The sequence below is a fragment of the Eupeodes corollae genome, chromosome 2 (genome assembly GCF_945859685.1).
Source record: "Eupeodes corollae chromosome 2, idEupCoro1.1, whole genome shotgun sequence".
NCBI classification, from domain to species: domain Eukaryota; kingdom Metazoa; phylum Arthropoda; class Insecta; order Diptera; family Syrphidae; genus Eupeodes; species Eupeodes corollae.
Window position 1 is genome coordinate 46,701,539 of NC_079148.1, and position 22,737 is coordinate 46,724,275.

The 22,737-nt window shown below is 33.5% G+C and overlaps 2 protein-coding genes across 2 annotated transcripts; one reads left to right on the top strand and one right to left on the bottom strand.

Annotated features, from left to right (window-relative positions):
- Window positions 1-846: 846 nt before the first annotated feature.
- LOC129944687 (paraplegin) lies at window positions 847-3,872 on the bottom strand. Its single transcript, XM_056054293.1, has 8 exons — window positions 3,642-3,872; window positions 3,225-3,569; window positions 2,931-3,165; window positions 2,737-2,870; window positions 1,847-2,663; window positions 1,460-1,782; window positions 1,198-1,398; window positions 847-1,133 (listed from the first exon to the last, which is right to left on the bottom strand). Exons 1-8 carry the CDS (start codon window positions 3,765-3,767, stop codon window positions 984-986), a joined length of 2,331 nt encoding a protein of 776 aa, XP_055910268.1. The 5' UTR covers window positions 3,768-3,872; the 3' UTR covers window positions 847-983.
- Window positions 3,873-5,155: 1,283 nt separating this feature from the next.
- Window positions 5,156-21,840, top strand: LOC129944686 (retinoblastoma family protein-like). The gene is made up of 16 exons (XM_056054292.1): window positions 5,156-5,502; window positions 9,550-9,689; window positions 9,762-9,950; window positions 10,019-10,373; window positions 10,605-10,773; window positions 16,126-16,160; window positions 17,195-17,343; window positions 17,411-17,600; window positions 17,663-18,008; window positions 18,079-18,177; window positions 20,109-20,194; window positions 20,263-20,442; window positions 20,515-20,638; window positions 20,707-20,804; window positions 20,979-21,131; window positions 21,202-21,840. Exons 1-16 carry the CDS (start codon window positions 5,368-5,370, stop codon window positions 21,358-21,360), a joined length of 2,607 nt encoding a protein of 868 aa, XP_055910267.1. The 5' UTR covers window positions 5,156-5,367; the 3' UTR covers window positions 21,361-21,840.
- Window positions 21,841-22,737: the final 897 nt, after the last annotated feature.

Consider the following 22,737-nt stretch of genomic DNA (forward strand, 5'->3'; position numbering starts at 1 on the left):
TTTGCACCAATCCTAGTATAATTTAAAAAATATATATATTTAGCTGGGAATTTGCCCTATGTATTGCCCTTGTTAACGTACACGAATTTATATTAATATAATGAAACAAAAAACAATTCCAATCGAGTTCCATGCGCCACGAAAAAAATCAATTTTTGAAGGAAATCTGAATTTAACTATGAAAACAACATAAGAAGTTATTTAAGTAGAAGTCAATTTGACTGCATTCTCTTTTGATCTATAAAGTCCTCAAAGTCATTTAAAAGCCAATTTTAAATTGGAGTCAATTTTAATAGTTAAGTTAGTGATTTGAATGCAGTCTTTTGACTTAGATAACAACTAAAATAGGTAACCTCCTCAAGGTCAAACAGTGATATTTGGATTGACAAATATTGCAACTTATCTATTAATACAATTTCCTACACAAAAATATATTTTTTTTTCAATACGTTTACTAAGAAATTGACTTTACTGACTGCAGTCACTAAAAGACTTAAGTCTTTACACCTTTCCTATGTGTGTGTACTTATAAAAGCTGTTATTACGAGAAGCGAATCGAACGTTCGACTTAAAGCGAATGTTTGAGAAATCTAATATATAGCAAAATTAAGATGGGTGAATTTCGACGTTCAAATGGGTTAACATCTCTTTTTCAAAACAAGTTGACTTTTGAAGTGAATATCGAAATGATATTTACGAAGTGTTTGATTCGCTTCTAATAATAAGAGCTTAATAAAACTGACAGAAGAATTTCCCTAGCTCATGGTTTTTAAATTTACGGAACTTAATTAAAAAAAAACAATATAGATTATAAAAAAACTTAAAAAAAAAAAACAACATACAAAATAGTTTTTTATAAGTTTTTAATATTTTTTTTAACAACATCAAACATTTTAAATTAGCATTTCTTTTAAAGAGATAATAAAACCTAAATTATGAAAAAGCACTTAATCACACTTAAATATTTTTTGTAATCGCATCTTTTAAGTTGATTCCCCGCTAAGGTTTTTCAGTGAGTCTTCAAAATCAACTGGCTCAATCATACGTTTCGCCTTTTCATGTAATGGCGGTCCTATTAAACTTACAACTTCATCATAATTCAAAGTCTCTTTTTCCAGTAAGGCTTCAGCGAGCTACAAAATAAATAAGAGTTTAATGTTTGCTTTCTTTTGATTTTATGCATGTTTAAATACAAACCTTAATTAGCTTGTCTCTGTTGGTTTTGAGAACTTTTTCAGTATTTTCGTATGCAGCTGAAACCAGTTTTCTAGCTTCTCGGTCTATTAAATTATCTAAAGCTTTTGAAAAGGGCTTATCACCTGACGGGCCATTATCATTTTCATCTGCATCTGTTACATACATGGGACCAATTATATCGTTCATGCCGAATTTCTTAATCTTAAAAAAGAAACGCAATAATTATTACTTTTTCCTTTAAAAATTTCTTAAGATATTTTACCTGAGCATAAGCAATCTTTGTGACCTTTTCCAGATCATTCTGAGCTCCGGTTGTTATACGACTGAACATGAGGTTTTCTGCAGCACGCCCACCGAGAGCCATGCACATTTTATCAAACAGTTCTTCCTTTGTAAACAATTTTTGTTCACTCGGGGTGTACTGGGCAAAACCCAGCGCCAGACTCGTCCGCGGTACAATGGTCACCTTGAGGAGCACATCCGAATTCGGCAACAGCCAGCCAACAAGTGCATGCCCCGATTCATGATAGGCTATTACCTTGCGCTCAACTTGAGATAAAGCATGCGATCGCTTTTCAGTACCACCTAAAATGGATGTAAGTATAAAATAGTTTTTATAATATTTCAGATTCCATTTTAATTTACACACCAACAAGTCTCTCCACAGCATACTCAAGATTCTTGGTTAGAACCACTTTTTGGGAACTTCTAGCTGCATGTAGGGCTGCTTCGTTGCAAACATTTGCAATGTCTGCTCCGGAAAAGCCTGGAGTCAGTCTTGCAAGTCGTTCGGAGTATTTACTAGGATCATTTTCTAATTGGATCCCTGACAGATGTTTTTCGAATATTTCCTTTCGTTCTTCCAGTGACGGAAGGTCAATCAATATATGCCGATCAAAACGTCCAGGTCGAAGAAGTGCCTTATCCAGAACATCACCTCTATTCGTACTCGCCAGCATAAGAACACCCTCCTTTGACGATATACCATCCATTTCGACTAGAAGCTGATTTAATGTTTGTTCCGATTCACCAGAACCTCCTCCGCCACCGCCTGCTCCCGAACCAACACCTGATCTTGCTCTCCCAATGGCGTCGATTTCATCAATGTATATTATGCAAGGAGCACGTTTGTTGGCCTCTTGGAAAAGATCTCTTACTCTTGCTGCTCCAAGACCACCAATCATCTCGATAAATTCAGAGCCATTCATGCTCAAAAAAGGAACTTGAGCTTCGGTAGCAACAGCTTTGGCTAGAAGGGTTTTTCCACATCCCGGTGGTCCCAGCAGCAATGCTCCTTTGGGAACTTTAGCTCCCAATGTTTGATACTTTTCCGGTGACTTAAGGTAGTCGACAAATTCTACAACTTCCTGTTTAGCTTCCTTGAGACCAGCTACGTCTTTGAAAAGAACTCCACGTCCACCATCTAAAGGATCAACTAGAGTGAACTTTGCTCGGCCCATCTGAGTCTGTGAATAGATAAAATGACACCAAGTTTTTTCGGGATTGGAGTAATTAAAAAAAAAAAAACGAAATACTTACAAATGAATCCATGCTGATTGGACTTTTCATTCCTTTCATGCGAGATGCCAATGCCATGAAAAGGGCAAAGAATACCAAAAGCACCAAAATTCGTCCAGTAATATCACTTTGTCTGTCATAAGTTATTGAAACACCTGTAATTTAGAAAGAAGTTATACAACAACTGGATAGGAAACCAAAGCAATGTAGGCTACCTTCTTTGATTCCTAACCGTTTTTCAACATCTCGTAGTTTTAGCTCGAATTTCGAAGCATCTGCAATTGCCATATGGAAGATTGATGAAGCAACTTGTCGACCTTTAATAATGGCTCCTTCATGCAGAATAATGGTGACCATCTCCATGTCTGGACGAATGATGAGCTCTTTAACCTCACCTGCGGCCAGCATATGGTGAACGAACTCATTCCAAGAAACATATCTTGTTGATGTCTTCAGTAAAAAAAATAATTAGTAAATTTTTGCTATTGCTAAGATCAGCAAGGGAATACCTCTGGTCTGTCTGGCCTCTTGAAGAAAAGCGATGCAAATGTCAAAAACATGTAAACAGTAAAGACCCAGAGGAAGACCTTAGTCAGAACTGATTTCATTTTTTCATTTTCATTGTCATCTTTTTTTCCTCCATTGTTTCCATTGCTGCTGCTGCTACCGCTTCCACTGTTTGATGATGCTGCTCCTTTATCGGGACTATCTTTGTCGCTGGAATTACGAGGAACGTCACTTTTGCGACCGGAAAACAGCGATTTATGGAAACTACGCACTTCGGCCGGTGTTAGATTAAAGGAACTGCTTAAAACTCTTACAATCGAGTTATATTCCGATTTGAAAAGTTTAAACTGCAAATAGGACAAAATGATGTAACATTTATCAAATAAAAATTTAGTTTTTTCATGAAATAGGCAACTTACTTGTTTTCGAGTGCAGGAAAAACTGGCATTTTGTTTTGGTAGAATCGGCAGGGTTGAAACGGACTTATTGAGAATTTTTGTAATATTGTTTTGAATTCGGGAAAACTCCCGAATAGACCTAAACATTTTTAATGTTTATTTTAATTTTTTAATTGAAAAATGTATCAAAAAGAAAAAAACAATCTTATTTCATTATTTCACAAGAACTTGAACTGCTACGGCATTTAGCTAACATATGATTTTGACAGGTAACAACAGGGATGTCCTAATATGTTCAGATGTCAAAAATAACCTTTAAAGCTGTGTTCTCATGAGAAATAACCCCTTTATTTTGAGTATAATATTAAGACCACCTTCACATAGATGTACACAATTTCAAGAAACTTCTTTAGGTTGTGGGTTCGAAAAGCATGGCGTTAAGTGAGAAATAGAAACTAGGATGGTTGTGACACTATTCTCATTCTAATAAAGCATAAAAGTAATATCTGATAGTCTTGTTTATTAACTCGAAGAATATAATATATTTTTATTATTGACGTATTATTTTTTGACCGCTATTAACCACCTTCATTCAAGCTTCAATTTCAATCAAATCTCTCTATAACTTTATTTAATTGAATTTTTGTACATGGTCATACAATGTTGGGCTTTGAAAGTAAAGCTTAATAAAACAGATTCAACGCAGCGATGCATTTTTATTGTAAATTGTATTCCACTGTAAAGTTTGGACTTTTAAGTGTGAGAGCAATAGAATGCATGCCTCGGGAAAAATCGCAGCATTAGATTTTGTTCAGGTAAGTTTTAAACACATTTCCCCAGGTATCTCGGAAATAAACTTTTAGTTCGGTATTGGCAGAATGCAAGGAAATCGATAAATTACACTTATAGTAGCAATATTCTAAATGCATACGACATTAATAACGCTTTTTCCACTTTTCCTGATTTCTTGCATAGTTGGTCAATTGTAGTGATAATAATCATATCTTAATGGCGGAAAAGTGGCTACGTGTTAATCGCACCTTTTTGAAGCAAGTTTTAATTCATTTTTGTATTTTTCAGCGATATATTTTCCGTAAATGGGAACCATAAGACACTTTAACTGACAGTTATGTTTGACAGTCGTTAAATGTCAGTTCTATCAACTTGAAACCATGAAATTAATGACTCTTAACTTGTAGCAGTTCGAAAATAATTAGATGCTTAACTTATGAGTCAAATTTTTCAAAATTCAAAACCTCTTTGATCTAAATTTTTGACGAAACTCTCTTATAAGAATTTGAAATTAAATTTAGTTCCAGTTAAGCAAAGACTTGCCTCTTTGAAAAAAGCAATAAACTAGTAAATCACCAATACACAATTTCTCTAGTTGCCGTCAAATCAAAGAAATAAAATAAGAATGCCCATTGCAAACTCAGCTTCAATAGATCACAATGGAAGAGAAATTTTCATTGTCATCAATAACCCGGAACGCATTTGATTCTTTTTTTATCTCAACTGTCAAATTAAATTTCCTAAGTTCGCGCCCAATTTATTTTGGCGGAAGAATTGCATTAAAAATTTTCACTCCTAAGTTTTATGAAAACAAATCGCATGTTTAATTAAATCGAGCAAGTAGTTTATTTAAAATTAAAAAAACTTTTCATTGACGTAATTATTTCAATTCAAAGAAAATTAATATTTTAAAAAAGAGTTTCAATCAGTTTTGTTTGTAATTCAATTGGGCACAATGTCCTTATCAAAAGCCAAAATGGAAATAAAAACAAAGTTTCAGGATCTTTGTCATGAACTTAACATGGATAAAGAAACCGAACAAAGTGCATGGACCAATTATTATGATATGTCCCAAAAGTTAACATTGGATGTAAGTTTTCAAAACAACTCAATATTTAATTAAATCCATAACTTGGAACACTTTTGAAAATAATGACTGTCTTGATGTTAGATTGAAAATGAAAACAACAAAGTGCATTGTGGTGTAATAAATAAAGACATTAGGTGAAGATGGTGCAATTTCTGACTTAAAATTTAGGGCTAGAATTTGCATTTGAAAAGTTTTGTTTTTGGAAGTATAATAATAAAGTCAAGTCTATCAATCAATGATGACGAATAGTTTGTGTAGAGTTTTAGTTGGAATAACTTTTTGTACGTAACCTTTGGATGTGATTTGTCATCGATTATAGATGATTACAACCTCAAGATCAAGACAAACAGTTTTTTCTCTATTTATTAAATCTGTTGTTCCAAAATGCAGATGCGTAATGTTTCCTCGTAACATGTTCTTAATTTCAATCTATGATGAATTTTATTCATGCTCTGAAATTCTAATTATTTTTTTTTACTTGAAGAATGAAATAGGGATACGACTGCTGACAATTAAAACATCTGTTTCAATTTTCCCAAAAAGACGAAAATGGATGGATGGATCATATGTTGCCCTGCAGGATAACTAGCTACCTGTGCATTGAAAGATAAAGGCAAAAAATACCTAAAATATTATTAGTTCCATTAAAAGAAGAGCTTGGCTCGATTATGAGATTTTTGTTTGTGAATTTTTCGACAGACACTCAAAAATAGATAATTGAAATTTACATATATTTGGGAGGGACCTAAAGATATATTTAAGGTCCTTAGCAAGACATAGAATACAGACTTTTCCTCGATTTGATTCAGTTTAAAGGCATTCAAAAAGACATCTTAATACATTTTCTAGTGTATTACTTTCCTACTCCATTTCGTAGATAATTTAAACGCCATACCCTTTGTATTCCAAGTTGCCTTTGGTTTATAAAGCTTCGAAGTAGCTATCGGCACTGTTCTGCTAAGAGTTCTCTTTTCTGAAAGTATGGTTTTTACTTTCTGTTGCTTCTCAGTAGTCAGAGGTTCCAGTAATTAAATCGGTAGAGTATAAGAATATACTTTATTGCAGCAAACGAATATAAACAATTTGTATCCTCATCGATAGCCGAACGAAGTTGCAGTAGGTAGGTAGAAATGGCGATCTCAAGGCAACCTAGCCTGAGATCCAATTAGCGCTGCAGTGCGCCGTTTTGATACCAAAAACTCGTTTGACCTTTGATTGAAAGGGATAGATTTATAGAGAAGCTTCATAGCGATTATGTAAGAGATTGATAGACTTGAGAAAAAAGATTACGTCTCTAATCTTTGTCTCAGATAGCTCATCAAGTTCGTGAGAATGCTTTTCCAAAGTATTTTATTCTAGTGTTTGCCAAAGCAGGACATTTGCAGAGGAAATGGATTATTGTTTCACTTTCTCTTTGGTCACCACAGCTATGGCAAAAGGTGTTGTAAGAGATACCCAACTTCTCTGCATGAAATCCTATATGCCAATGTCCGGTACAAACCGCAACAATCCTGGCTATGTCTTGCCTTGGCCTGCACAGAAGATCGTTTGTACGGATTTTATTATAGGTGGGTCATATCTTCCTAGATATAATGCAGTTGGGTAAATTGCTCCACCCTCGGTTTGATTTAGTTTGGTAGATAGAAAAGATTTTAACCTTCATAGCACCAAGAGGAATGTTAACCATTTCCGCAAGTGAGCTATGAAGGGCCGATAATTGCCTGGCTAGCTCGTCAGCCCGTTCATTTCCCACGATACCAGATCAGGGTGACACCGAGGTTAATATTCAGGCTCGCAAGCTCATCGCGAGATTGCTGGACCAATTTAGAAGAGGATATGGCCGAGTTAATGGCTTTGACAGCTGCCTGACTGTCTATAAAGATAGCCGCATTTCGGTTTTGGTTTGGGTGTTGTTTAAGTATCTTACATGCCTCCCTTATTGCCAGCAGTTCAGCCTGAAAAACGTTAGCAAAGTCAGGAAGCCTAAAGGATTTGGCTACATTTAGGGACTCAGAAAAGATCCCAGAACCAACTTCGCACTCCATCTTTGAGCCGTCAGTAAAGATGGTTGTGTCGAAACCTATCAACACGATGTCATCCTCCCAATCTTCTCTCGATGGGAAAATAACCTAAAAACCCTTACTAAGGCTCAAAGTAGGAGCGCAGTAGTCAGTGTCTACCGAGATAATATCTGAGGGAATCAATTTCGTTGTGTTGCTGTGACCATAAGGTTTTGACAACCAGCTGTTTGATTTCTTCGGCCTAAACGCGCTGCAGGAAACTATGTATTTAATAAAAAGGTCGATTGGTAGAAGATCCAAAATAACGTTTAAGGCGTCCGTTGGGCAAGAACGCATGGCCCCTGTGGTTTCCACGCAAGCTGTTCTTTGAACCTTCTTTACCTTAGCAATATTATAGGCTTTGCTAAGAGCAGGCCACCACACAATCGAACCGTATGTTAAGATTGGACGTACTACGGCTGTGTACGTCCATAAAATCATCTTGGACTGAAGTCCCCACTTTTTGCCGAAAGTTTTGCTGCAGGCGTAGAAGGCAACACAGGCCTTCTTAACCCGTACTTCAATATTTAGTTTCCAGTTTAGTTTAGGGTCGAGTATAAATCCCAAATATTTTGCACTGGAAGACAATGATAGGATTTTACCGTTGAGTCGAGGTAGCATGAAGGGCGGTACTTTAGTTTTGGTGGTAAAGAGCAACAGTTCAGTTTTACTTTGGTTAACTCCTAGTCCACAACTCGTGGCCCAGTTACTAACTTTCTTCAAAGCTGACTCCGTGATTTCACTAATCACAGAGGTGTACTTTCGTGACACCAATAGTACCAAATCATCCGCGTAGGCTAACGCCTTCACTCTACATCTCTCTAATTTAACGAGAATTGTATCCATGACCAGAAGCCATAGAAGAGGCGAAAGGACACCACCCTGGGGTGTTCCCCTACTCACATGTTTTGTTGCGATTGTATTGCCTAGAGTGGCTCGAATCTTCGTACCACTGAGCATGGAAATAATCCATTCTCGAATGTAGTCTTTTACACCGAACTTAACGAGCGATTCTTCTATGGATTCTGTAAGGACGTTGTTAAAAGCACTCTCTATGTCTAGGAAGGTGGCAAGAGTAAATTCATTATAATGGATTGTTTGTTCTACAGTACGCACTACCTCATGGAGGGCAGTCTCCGTAGATTTGCCCTTAAGATAAGCATGCTGAGAGCTTTCGACAGGTCGTCCAACTAGGATTTCTCTAATATGGTAATCAAGAATGCGCTCCAAGGTTTTAAGCACAAAAGATGTTAAGCTTATTGGTCTGAAATCCTTCGCAGAATCGTGACCTCGCATACCCACTTTCGGGATAAAAACTACTTTGACCTGTCTCCGCGACACGGGCACATGTTTGAGAAGGAGTCATCCTTTGAAAATTTATTCCAGCCATGGAGCTGCCACATCATGCAACTTTTGAAGCATAACTGGCAGTATGCCATCCATGCCTGGGGATTTATATGGAGAAAAAGTATTGATGGCCCACAACATATTTTCTCTGGTTATAACGGAATTGACTTGCTCCACATGAGCTACGTTTAGCTCTGTGGTTTCAAGCGATTCGGGGTTATCACTCTAGCAACCCGGAAAGTGCGTCTTCATCAGTAGCTCAAGATATTCGGCTGGAGAGACTGTCAGGCTTTTTTAGAAATGAAGGATTACATTGTTCCTTCGATAAAACTTTGCTGAGCCTTGCGGAGTCCTTTATGTCTTCGATTGATTGACAGTATTCTCTCCAGCCTTGTTTTTTGGCTGATGACAGGGCTTGCTTGTAAATTTTAAGGGAGTCTTGCAGTCAGTCTTCTAAGTCAGTAGCCTTGAATAGTTAGTTACTCAGATATCTATTTTATAATGTACGAGTTAAAGCTTTTTTTTAGTATTTCCTTTAATTAAAATGTACTCAGAATCCTGACCATAAAAATAAAGTTTGTATATTTTAGTTAAACTGTATGTACGTCTATTTTAAACATAGTTTGTTAAATTATTTTAGGGAGATCCATGTCAGTGGCTTTGCTGTGCTTTGTACGCAGCATGTCGAGAATCTTATAGACCAACTGTTGGTGGAACCAACGAAGTTGTTAAAGGAAATTGTGTTTCATTAACAAAACTTCTCAGAAGTTGCAATGTCAGGTAAGTCCCTCAAAACCAAAGAAACCAAATCAAATATGTTTTATTTGAATTGTTCTCCTTTATCAATTCTAGTCTTTATGATTTTTTTACTAAAATGAAAGCATGGTGCGAAATGGCAACCTTATCAAAAAATTTCATCACTCAAATCGAGCGACTAGAACAAGGTTTTATAATAACCCTAAATCTCTTCGAATGGTATAATAAGATTTTTGATCAAATCTTTATTGTACCACCAAATGAGAAAAAGAATAAGAAAGCAAGGTAATACAATTTTAATTAAATGAAACTTAAATTTAGAGTTAACTCCTTTTTATTTTATATTTTCTTAGGCCAGTTAAATGCTCAGCGAGTAAATTGTATGATCTTTGTTGGTGTTTATTTCTATGTGCCAAAAATGAAGACTTAAATTGTACAGTTGATCTGGTGTCTTCATTTCATTTATTGCTGTGTTGTATAGATTTAATTTATGTCAATGCACTTGCTGAAAATCGTATAGAATTGATAAATCCAAATTTTGAAGGAGTACCAACGAATTGGAATACATCTGAATTTAATCCATCGACAATAAATAAACATTGTATAATAGAACCACTTTGTAAAATAACTAAAGGTCTTAATATTGAGGCAAGATCAATGAAGCTTAATTCGTGGAAGAAAATAATGACTGAATTTATTGGAACCAAAGTAAGTTAATTGAACTTATCACATACACCGTCAAAGAAGATTCGTTCAATAAAAGAAAGAAATATTTGATGAGTTCGGGAAAAGTAGATCTTGTTTCGAAAACTAACTTTTTTGGTCATTCATAGTACGAATTTTCACGAAAGCGATCTGTGATAAGATCGATCATAAAACAAGTGGAATTAAGAGTTTATATTCATATTTTTTTCTGTTTTTTTTTTGTTTTGAAAACAGGTTTTACTCGGAAACAAGGACACATTTATGGAAATAATATCAAATAATAATTTCGAGCCAAACCTTAAATCTCTTAATAGCGCCTATGAACAGTATGTTTTAAGTGTAGGCGAGTTTGATGAAAGAATATTGCTTCATAATACAAACTTTAGAAAACAAAATAATAGCGGTAAGTGACAGATATGTTATTATTTAATAATTAAAACAATTTTTTATACCATTAACTACAAGTTTTAGTTTTCTTTCAATGGAACGAATTATTATTATTATCATTATTCCAAGCTTTATTCACTCATTGATACTTTAAAATTTACAATAATTTTATAATAACCATTTGATTGAATATACTTACATTACATTTAAAGAAGTATGTGTACGTAAAATTAATTAAATTACAATAAACAAATAATTCAATCAAGTTTTAAAAATAATTTAAATATATACATTATTTGAAAAAAGAGGTATAATTTTAGGTCATCTGAGCATAAGCCTCCCCCAGACTTCTCCATCTTCTTCTATCTAGTGCTTCTCTCCAATAAAGTGGGCATATTTCGTATGTCATCCTTCCAGCGTTTATGTTGTCCACCTACGCTTCTTTGCTTTCTAAGAGCATTCATTCGGTTACTAATTTTGTCCATCGATTATCAGGTGTACGTATTACATGTCCTGCCCATTCCCATTTGAGTTTCTTAAGCCTGTGTCTAACGTCTTCAAAATTAGTTTGACTTCTTATATTCTGATAGTTAATTTGCTGGGCAATATGAACGTTCAAAATAGCTCTCTCCTTTGCTCTCTGACATGATGGGAGTTTCATTTCAGTGTTTTTCGTGACTTGCCATGTTGGGCACCCATAGGTGACGACTGGAAGAACTGCTGAGTCAAACACATATTTCCTTGTTTTATTCGAAATATTCAATGTAAGAAGATGCTTAACGTTCCAGAACTGCCTCCAAGCGTTCGTCATTCGCTGCCCTATATCCTTTTTTTCTTTGTCTTTGAATGAGATAATCTGACCAAGGTATGTGTAGTCTTCAACGTATTCTAATATATTGTTATTAACACTAACTGGATCAGAAGCACCATTTGTCATAATTTTAGTTTTCTGTTGATTTGTTGACAACCCAATATTTCTGCATTCCGAGCACAGTTCGTTCAGCATCGTTTGAAGTTCTTCACTGCTGTTTGCGATAATTATAATGTCATCGGCAAATCGGAAGTTTGAGAGTTATCTTCAATCCTTTGTCTTCGCAGTCTAGCTTTCTAAATACTCCTTCTAAGTCTACGGAAAAGAGTGCTGGTGAAATTGGATCTCCTTGCCTTACACCTCGCGATATTTTAAAATCTGGTCCGATGCATTCCGTTTTTATGTGGGATGAGCTCCTGTCATACATTTTCTTTAGGATTCGAACTATTTTTTCGTCTACACCTTGATTGAGAAGCGCCTTCCAAATAAACTGCTCTACTGTGTCAAACGCTGGAACGAATACTCCAAAACGATTAAACTTAATTTCGAACTTAAAGATGTTCCTTATATCAATTGCACATCAAGAATGTAGAATTATTTGTTCCCTTCTATTTTGATATTCGAAACTAAAACCAAAGTGATAAGGTTTTTTTCTATAAAATCCTTTCTTATTTTTAATTTGCCTTCAATTCATGTTATGTGTTGTCATACCTATGCGCAGAATTGGATATCGTTCATATGTCCACCATCGCACGTTTGCAACGTTAATTTTTAGATATGCTCAATGACTTAGGGAAATTTTGATAATTTGCAAAAAACGTATTGTTAATAAACATACCAATTATTTTGTGATGTTTGTTGTTATTGTCACTTTTTGTTTTTGTGTTTTCATTTGTTGCCGCTGAAGATAAAACTATACTATCAAAATGTTTGCTCAATGTCTTATATTTTTGTAAATCAGCTGCAGTAATAAACCCAATTTGGTCAAAGGGAAGGAAATGAAGACTTCATTTTATCCACAAGGAACATAACTTGGCTTCAAAAATATTTAATGTTTCCAAAACTAATTTGGATTAGTGCTTTGTGCAATTGCGATACAAAAATCGTTGCCTGTCGAATATACCAATGTTCCTTCGTCCCAAAGTTTCAATAGTTACAAAAAATTTTAATATTGAATGTATATACATTATGAATGTAGAACGACAACCGCCTGGCAAATTTATTCTTTATAATATCATTATAAAGTCCTCTTTTGCAAATCCAGAACTACAATTGTTTTATTTATTTATTATAACAGCAATTAAAAGAGATTACTTATGTTTTGTATATAAAAAAAAGGGTAACCGAATTCATTGTATTTTTTTGAGTTTTAACTTTCATTTTGTAACAAAACTAAACTACACCGAAACTTTTTTTATTCAATTTGCTTAGTTGTCAATGGAAATTTATAGCAGACGATACCTATTTAGCTTTCGTGCAAACGCTATCGTTTTGACGATATCACTTTGACGATTATCGTCTTACGTGAAGTGAGACTATCGTCGAAACGATATCGTCTAGCGATTATCGTTTTACGGAATGACCCCCCTGGTTTTGATGGAATACCGTATGAATTTTATAAAAATGTATGTCCATCTCTTATTGAGGAAATACAGAAGTTATTCTCTGAGATTCTTGAAACTGCAACGCTACCATCACCTTTCACAAAATCCATTATATACCCACTGTTCAAGAAAGGAGATACAAATGTTGCGTCAAACTATAGAGGACTTTCATTTCTGGATACGCTCTATAAGCTGTTTACTACAGTTCATCAATGAATTTCAAGCTCCATATAGTTCCAACTATTCTGCTGTGGACCAAGTTGATAATCTTTCATGCATAATTCAACTTCAACTCTGCCAAAAGAAGAAACTACGCTTTTTTCATAGATCTTAAGGCTGCTTTTGATAGCTCTTATTTATAAGTCATCGACTCTGGGAATATCTTCGAAGATACTGGCTACTATAAAGTCTCTTTATAAGGATACTACTGAAGTTGTTTGGGATGGTTCGTGTTTTTCAGACTTCTTCTCCACGAAGAAAGGTGTTCGTCAAGGATGTGTGCTAAGCTCTTTTCTTTTCGTTCTGCTTTTAAATGATCTTCATGCAGAACTTCCAATCGGTATTGTTTCAGAAGATATTCAAACTAACGCCCTCTTATATACGGACGATATTGTACTGTTGTCAGATATTCCTTCCAATTTGCAACCACTAATTGAGGGTTTTAAGACTTACTGCATTCAATGGAATCTTGAAATATTGATAAGTCGGAAATAGTAATATTTCGCAATGGTGGAAGAATAGCAGCGAAATAGTTTTACAATAATTCAGAAATAAAGGTGTCTAATTACAACATGTCTTGGAATGAGGATCTAACAAACAGATTGGGAGCATCTAAGAATTCCATCAATGCAACGTGGTCGAGACTGCTGCGAGACAATACCGTCCAACACTCAACAAAGTTCAAAATATACAATGCCGCCTCAAAAGCTATTATGTTGTATTGTGCTCAAGTTTCGGGATATGCCAATGCAACGAAGTTGAAAAATTGCAGCGTTTCTCACGAAAAGATGCTTTTTACTGCCCGATAATATGCCTAACTATGCTCTGCACATTGAAACAGGTTTACCGAAGGGTTTTTAATGTCCCTCCAGCTAAATTTTTCTTTCATAAGACGAAATTTAAATCTTCCTAATAATAGATTACCCTACATTTTACCGAAAGCCATTATAAACAAGAAAATCTTCTGGGCTAAAGAATGGTTGGATCTTTTCCATGGATGTTCGTTGGGTTTTTCTTTTGACATGAATCTATTTAAATGGCCTAGCTTACACAACATTCTCTTACTGAAAAACACTAGACTGAATTTACAGTTAGTGCGACACAATCTCAATTTCACGATGAATATTGCATCTTGATATACGCTGGCATACCGAACTACTTTGATGACTCCAATTCACGTGGTATGATTTCCATAATTTTTAAAGGTCGCTGTGAGCTCCCTAATATCAATGAAAGAGCATTCCAAGGAGATACAGATGGAATCTGTACATTATGTAATTGGATGAATCGGAAAATACCATGCACTTTATTGGAACCTGCCCAGTATTCAAAGCGTACAGGAGAAAATTTCTTGTCAGCGGCATACTTTCTTATTCTCAACATTCTTTATGGCTACTGCTACTCAAACTTAAATTACTTTTTAAAAGCGTCAATTAAATATCACAATCTTATCTTATTATAAATTAATTTTTATAACACATCTATGTAACGTAATCTACTTAGATAGGTAGAAATGGCGATCTCAAGGCAACCTAGCCTGAAAACCAATTAGCGCTGTAGTGCGCCGTTTTGATACCAAAAACTCGTTTGACCTGTGATTGAAAGGGACAGATTTATAGAGAAGCTTCATAGCGATTATGTTAGAGCCATTTTGTCGCATTGAGAAAAAAGATTAGGACTCTAATCTTTGTCTCAGATAACTCATCAAGTTCGTGAAAGAATGCTTTACCACGTAATCTACTTACTAAGCTTATATATTTTTTAAATTTCCTTTTTAACCTGACAGGCAACTTAAAGTTAGTGTCAAAACTAATTTTAAACAAGCAATACTCATTTTTTGTAAAATCTTTTTGAAAATAAAATTATATATCTATCTATCTATCTATAACAATCAGCCACAAATACAGTCATTCGACATAAGGTGGTTCCATAACGAAATTGGCATTCCACTACTCTGGGCTCAGTCAGATCTCTACCTAGAAACGTCGAATATATTCACAATTCAAGGAAAACTTCAAAGTGTCCATCACTTCCAGCTCTTTTTGGTAGAATAAGTCGATGTCAGACGAAGCTGTTTGTTTTAATACAGACCGATCTAAAACGATTAACGATGTTTCCGGAGGCGTATACTTTTTCTGGCCATCAAGGAATCTTCTCTTGGTTCAAATAAAACGCGATAGTCTCTATAAAATCATGGGGCTCTATCTATAAATTCACAAGACATCAACTGTCGATCATCACTTGCTGGGCACTGCTTAATAGATAGGCATGTATTTTTCTTTTTAAGCTCAATCCAGATCACTGAGCAGAGCGTAAGCACGTCAAATACATTCTGAGTAGAGTTTGATTAGAGCTGAAATCTCAAAAGTTTTTAGAATTTGCCATCTGTATCTTTTATACCACACGAGCTAATTTGGTTATGTGACTTTGCATACTTCTTCTATAATTTTCCAGCGGTTTTATAAATTTCGACTTTTATTGTATCACAATGGACCCTTGAGGTCTACGTGTGTCAATGACATCTGGACAGCCACTCAAACCTATTGTATCAAACTTATAATATTTATCGAGGGAAGATCCTTAGGTCCAATGTAGTATTGCAACTAATCAAAGTCTGTTAGCTTTTTAAGTCTTTAAAAGTTATCAAATCTCAATCAAAACAATATTTTACTCTAAGAACAAACAAAACAAACAGATATTAATAACGATTTCTTACTTTTTTTTTAAATTACAGATACGACGAGCAGCCATAGTGCATACATCAACCAGGTAATAATATTTTTATTTAAAAATAATTCTTTTATGAAATTACATTGTTTATTTTTTTTCTTCTCCTAGCAAAGAATAAAGTCTCAAGAAGCTATATTTTTTGTTAAGGAAGGTTCTACAAAAAAACAAATAATTCCATTTAAAACAGTTTATTGCCATTTTAGCTACATGCCAAAAATACGTTTAAATTAAATACAATGAAAACTGTCTTTTGAAGATGAAATGTTTGACTGTTAACAGTCGAATTGTTTGTTCCTGAACACCAATTATGTAATGGTTGGGCTCATCAGAAGATGACCATTACACCTTGTCTTGTAGCAACCATATAATTCACAGTAGCTCATATTATATGGAATCTCAATTTATTCGAGAAAATATGCGTCAAGACAAGGTGTAATGGTCATCTTCTGATGAGCCCAACCATTACATCGGGGTGAAACGCATATAAGAACACCTATGCTGGTTTATTTTTATTTTCATTTCATGATTTTAAATCATATTTATTAAAAGTACTGTCTTTGTCATTTCTTTTTGCAAATTCGAAGGAACGTGTCTCCGTGCTATATTCGGTTTAGTATGGAACGTTTAATTTACCAAGAATATATTATGTTATCTTGTAAATTGGTCAGTTGATGTAATTATTTATTTTATATCACATTAATCGAAAGTACCTTTAGATTACTATTAGGATGGATAATATTGGTGATCAAATTTAAATTTTTCTGTTCGGGATTTTTTTAAAGATAAACTTGTCCTTATCTATTTTGCACTAAATCCCAACGATAAATATTTCCTCAGGCCATTTTATACACCCACCAATAGTATATGTTTTGGATTCGTAAAAAATTTAAATAAAGATTTTAATCGCGCTTTGACTCCGACGATCACTTTGGAACTTGATTTTTATTTAAGAATTTTCAGTGATTTCTGAGAGAAGTACCTTTCAAACTATTTAAAGCCCAAACATGGCAACCATCATCAAAACTTTGAAATGAAAAAAAGAAATAAATGTATGTGTTTAATTCAATTTACAGAGCATACGCTCAATGGCTCCAGAAACACCATTAACAAGGAGACATCATTTGCCGAAAAAAGATAGCGTATCTGAACCAGTGGCAAATGCAACACAGAATGTTAGAAAATTACAAGATATTGCTGATAAAGGACCATCAGATTATATTAAGTAAATATATTACATTATCTTGAAAATCAATCATTCTATTTTTTAATGCTATTTTGTTTAATCTTAGACAAGCTGGTGAAAGCACAATGCAGATAATCAAATCAAAACTAGACTCAATGGAAGCTATATTCAAAGAAAAATTTCCCATAAAGTCAGAGGCTGAAAAACGATTCTCCTTAGCAAGATCTCTATATTTTTATATATCTGAAAAAATAGTTCGAGCAGAAGTTGCAACAAGACCAAATTTAGATATCAAGGTAAAAAGAGTATAATTTTTCTTTTCTATAATCGTTTATTCATTTTATTTAACTTATTTTAGATTTTGCTGGAAAGTGAAAATTTAAACTCTGCTTTGATAACTTGTTGTGTTGAAATTGTGCTTGATGCATATAATTCACAAATTAAATTTCCATGGGTCTTAAATTGCTTTGACTTGAAACCCTTTAATTTTATAAAAATTGTTGAAATAGTTGTGAAACGACAAGACATATTAACTCGAGCTTTAATCAAACATTTAAATTTAGTAGAAGAAACTTGTTTAGAATCATTGGCATGGGGAAGCGGGTCGCCGCTTTGGATTGTATTACAACAAAGAAATGCACCGCTACCTTCATGGGCAGATGTTGATGTTAATGAAATGGCTCACTGTAATCAAGAACGTAATTGTAAGTGTTCATTGGTTTTTTGTTTTATTTTGTTAATTCATATAAAATATTTTTGTTTAATGAATTTTAGTATTGCAATCTCCAATGAATTCAGCTTATGACTGCTTTAACCCAGCGACAGCATCGACATCAGAATCGGCTAGAAGAGATTTGTTTAATGCAGGAAAAGGTAAGTTAATGTCAAGTAATATAAAATGTATAGAATATATATAAAATGGTCAGACTTGTGCCTACTTGGTTGTATGTTGGCGCGAATGGTGGTCTATAGCTTAAATAATTTGCTACCATGTAGAAAATAAACAAGAGAAGTTAACGACCATGGAAATGACATTATATTGATGTCTAGTTCCTGAATAGAAACGAAAACTCCTTACAATTAACGCCTAATAAGTTTATAATTAGGGCAAACATGCATATATTCTAAGAACTGAACAGGTATATCGATTATTATCAAAAAAACGTCGTTCATAAATTCAATATGATTTTTAAGAGCGGATTTCTGGTAGTAAATTAATTGGTTACTGCTTAAAAAATATCAACAAATTGTATGACATATATTTAGATCTTAGACCCAGCATTTAATTTCCGTCTTTCTTCTTATTCCCGCCTAGCACAATTTCAAACATTTCTTAATCGATAAAATGAAAATGAACCTCCTCTAATTTTGTACTGTTATGTTTAAGTTCGTGAGAATTCGGTTTAAATAGAGCTGAGTTATCTTTTAAACTACTAAATTCTTCCATTACTTTTTAACTTAGTTCTAAAGACTATATAAGATTATAATTTCATGTTAAAATTAATTTTGTATTTGTTTATTAACTTTTCAAGTTTAATAACTAATGGTCCGTGTTAAAAAAAAAAACAAGATAACTCAGTTTTCACGATTAAACTCGATAGATAAAGCCAATTTGCTTGCAGCACGGTTTGCTGATTATAAGATGCTGCCAATGAGTGACAACTTCTGTACTTGCAAGCGTAAACGAATCTATGGGATGAGTCTTCTTTCCCACAGTACAGCTTAAGTACTAAAAGATCTTTACATTTACCAATCCGGTGGCCCCGAGGTGTCGCTGGTAAAATAACTGCGTACGCTTTTCCATCTGTAATACTATACAGGTCTCTCTCCAAATGAATGGAAAACAGTATTCGTTCGAGGACGTCCCTTATCTCCAAAGTCCTTAAAACGCTGATCAATTTTAAGCTTAAGAAATACCTTGAAGAACGAAAGCTTATTTTTTCTTTAGTTTTCATGAATTGCTTTTGTTGGGTTAAAAATTTCATTTCGGACCGTTAATTTCAAGTGGTATTGGACGGGTTCAAATCTGATATCCACAAAATAAACGCTGATGTGGTCCAGGGCTGAGGGTTTTGTCTCCGACACTCTTGTTTTCCAGCTTTTCATATTTGTTTTTAGATTATTAATCTTGTTCTTCTAATGTGGATTTTAAACGGCAATGGTTGATAAGCTCATTAAATTCTCATCTTGATAGCATTGTTCAATAGGGAATCAAAAACCCTTTTGATTTCAATACTTCGAAAATCCAGATCACATATTTGACATCGCCAAAAATGCTGCTAAGTCTTTAGGTTTTCTTCGATGAGGCCAGACGTTTTTTAACCTCTTCTGATCTGGTTAAAATTAACAAAGCTTTAATTCGTCCCAAACTGGAATGTAATTCTCAAAGGATAGAATTGAAAACAGAGTAGTAAAAATAATAGGCGACCGTTCTCTTACTGAGGCATTTGCTGCTCTTTTCTATGCCTCCTATTTTTGGCTTAACACTTAAATACCCAGTTACATTCATAAACTCAAACAATTCAACCCATCAGTTTACCCTTGAGCCAAATTTCAGAGGTACTGTCAAGTACAAAGATTATTTTCTTAACCGCACTACACAAATGTTAAATTCTTTACCAGGTTCAATATTTATCACTCTTCAATGAGTAGACATTATAGTCCTATCGCCTTTGGAAAATGCCGCTGATCAAAAATAAAATGGAAGATTTCTAAAATCGGAGGAAAAAAAGGGGGCGCAAAAAATTATATTATAATGAATAAATAAATAATATCAAATATTTAAGAGTTAATATTTCCTTCAGCTTCAGAACCAAAACCTGTTGATCCATCAAAACCAGCATCTGCTGAATCTAGAAGAGATGTTTCCTTATCCATATTTTTAAGAAAGGTAACTTTAAATTTAACTCTAACCTTTTAAAACATTTTTAAAACATAATCTCTTATTTTTATTTGAAGTTTTACACACTAGCATGGATGCGAATGAAAGAGTTATGTAAAGAACTTGAAATGGGTGACGAAAGACATATGATCAAAGTGTGGACATTGTTTGAATATTCAATAACTAATAGAACAGAACTGATGCAAGATCGACATCTTGATCAGTTACTTATGTGTGCAATATATATATACATAAAGGTTTGTTTAATTTTTAACAAATATTCAATAAATTTAAGTTACATTTTTGTTGTATAAATTTTGATTTGATAGGTTCAAGAAATACAGAAAAAAACTTTTACCGATATTATGAGACTGTATCGAAAGCAACCTCAAGCCGCCAGCAATATTTATCGTGAAGTTTTAATTGACCCTTCTAAGAAAGATGGTGACGATAGTAAATATTTTCTCTTTTTCCTTTATAGTTCCTTTTTATTTAATTAAATATGTTTCATCCATTTTCAGAAATTCCTCAATATGGTGATATTATTCTTTTCTATAATACAATTTATGTACAAAAAATGACGCCATACGCCCTGAATTTCAGCGATAAGAAAAAATCAGTAAGTGTTTATGGTTTTTATGTCCACATACATAACTTTTCCATCTAAGAAATTTAAAAATGTGTGTAAAAATTTGCCCCTATTTTAAGTTTTCAATTTTCGAAGGTTTAAAAAATCCAATTGTTTGTTTTATAAAATAAAAATAAATGAACATTTGATATTACTTTTTTTTAGCAAAATGATCTCCTTCTCTCACCGCATCCTACTGAAAAAATTAACCTTCCAAAGAAACTTTCAAATCATCTCTATGTCCATCAGTTGGAAAAAAATGAAGTTCAATATTCTCCAAATCATATAACGTATGAATTCCACAAAAGTCCAGCAAAAGTATGTTACTTATCACATTTTAGCGATCTACAATAAAAATAAATTAATTTTCTATTTTTTCCTCTTTAAGGACTTAGATAAATTAAATGAAATCGTTCGAAAAGGTAAACGAAATCTGACATTCAACGATGAAGCACCAGTCGTAATAAAGAAATTAAAGTCAAACCTCCATTTCCAAGGAAGAATACTTTGTATAAAAAAAGATCGACAAGCCGAGCGACAAGAGTGAACAATAACCTGTTGAATATTTTAAAATAAAATATGTAAAATTATTTATAAATTAGTATTATATTAATATATAATTTAACTAAACTATTTTGTTGTTGTTGATGCAGCCATTACAACAAATTAAAATACTTGAACTACATTAAGAAGTTGCCACGAATGTACGAAAACAAACAACAAATTATGTAAATGTTTTAAATTTTTCCCTTAAACAAATCTACAAAAGAATTTTAAAATTTTGTTGTTGTAATGCTTGTTTTTCTTTTAATTTAATTTTTTTTTTAGAAAAATTAAGCTTTTTATGAAAATGCTTTATAAGTTTTCTTTAATCTCACTATATTTACTAATTAATACAAAAAGTTAAATAAATCATCATGAATAAGATAAGTTTTTATAGTACAGCTTATATATATACATACATATATTATATACCTACCTAATATTATAACATAACGTATAACATTTTTTAATGTTATTGGAACAAATCTTTGTATTATTATATTAATTAATAAAGACTATTTAAAGAATTGCACCTTATGCTAGTATTTTTCAATATACAAATCTGGAGTTCTACAACAAATGAACACTGCAGGCCAAAAGTTTGAGTCCATTCTCATTAATTTTTCGTTCTAAATTCTTACGTGGAAAAAAAACTTAATTGAAAAGCTATTTTTAATTTGTATTGTTGACACATTGATTTATTAAGCAAAAAGAAAAAAAGACTCAAACCGATTTTTCGTCAAAAAAAACCTTTTATATTCGATTACTTATTTTGTAATTCTAGATATACAGTTGTGTTCATAAAAATAGCAGTGCTGATCACATTTTATTAGATTGTCAATTAGTCAAATAACGGAAATTCTCACAAAAAAAAAATAACATGTTACTTGTATCTAACGGTCTTTCGTTTTCATATTAGAGACTTTTAGCTTGAAGTTATACCTTAGTTTTCCCGCTGAACACCCATTATTTCAAACTCTCTGGATATAGATTGTTCATAAAAATAGCAGTGCTGCTGAGTAAAAAGTGTTAAAAATACATTGTTTTTGTTTTTCGGTAAGTAAATATTTTACTATATACATTTTTAAGTATTTGCTACATACTAGCATATAAAAAATTAATAAATATTAGCTCAAAAATAAACAATGGGACGGTCAAAACACTGTTGTTAAAACACTTAGAAATTGGGCAAAAAAGAAATGGAGGAATGTTCCGTGGAGCGATGAAAACAATGTCGTCCCTTTTGGGTACAAGGGTCGTCGAGAATATGTGAGAAGACCCTAAAATGCAGCATACGATCCACGGTATACTATAAAAACAGTAAAGCGTGGTGGAGGAAAAATTATGATATGGGGTCGGACCTATTTATCCCATAGGGGGT

What these genes read in the sequence shown, in the direction of transcription:
- LOC129944686 (XM_056054292.1), top strand. Translation starts at nt 5,368, where the DNA reads ATGTCCTTATCAAAAGCCAAAATGGAAATAAAAACAAAGTTTCAGGAT. An exon ending in CTGAATTTATTGGAACCAAA is followed by an intron (nt 10,374 to 10,604) that starts GTAAGTTAATTG and finishes TTTTGAAAACAG; the next exon opens with GTTTTACTCGGAAACAAGGA. An exon ending in TATCCATATTTTTAAGAAAG is followed by an intron (nt 20,195 to 20,262) that starts GTAACTTTAAAT and finishes TTTTATTTGAAG; the next exon opens with TTTTACACACTAGCATGGAT.
- LOC129944687 (XM_056054293.1), bottom strand. Translation starts at nt 3,767, where the DNA reads ATGTTTAGGTCTATTCGGGAGTTTTCCCGAATTCAAAACAATATTACA. An exon ending in AGAGGCCAGACAGACCAGAG is followed by an intron (nt 3,166 to 3,224) that starts GTATTCCCTTGC and finishes TTTTTACTGAAG; the next exon opens with ACATCAACAAGATATGTTTC. An exon ending in CAAAGATTGCTTATGCTCAG is followed by an intron (nt 1,399 to 1,459) that starts GTAAAATATCTT and finishes TTCTTTTTTAAG; the next exon opens with ATTAAGAAATTCGGCATGAA.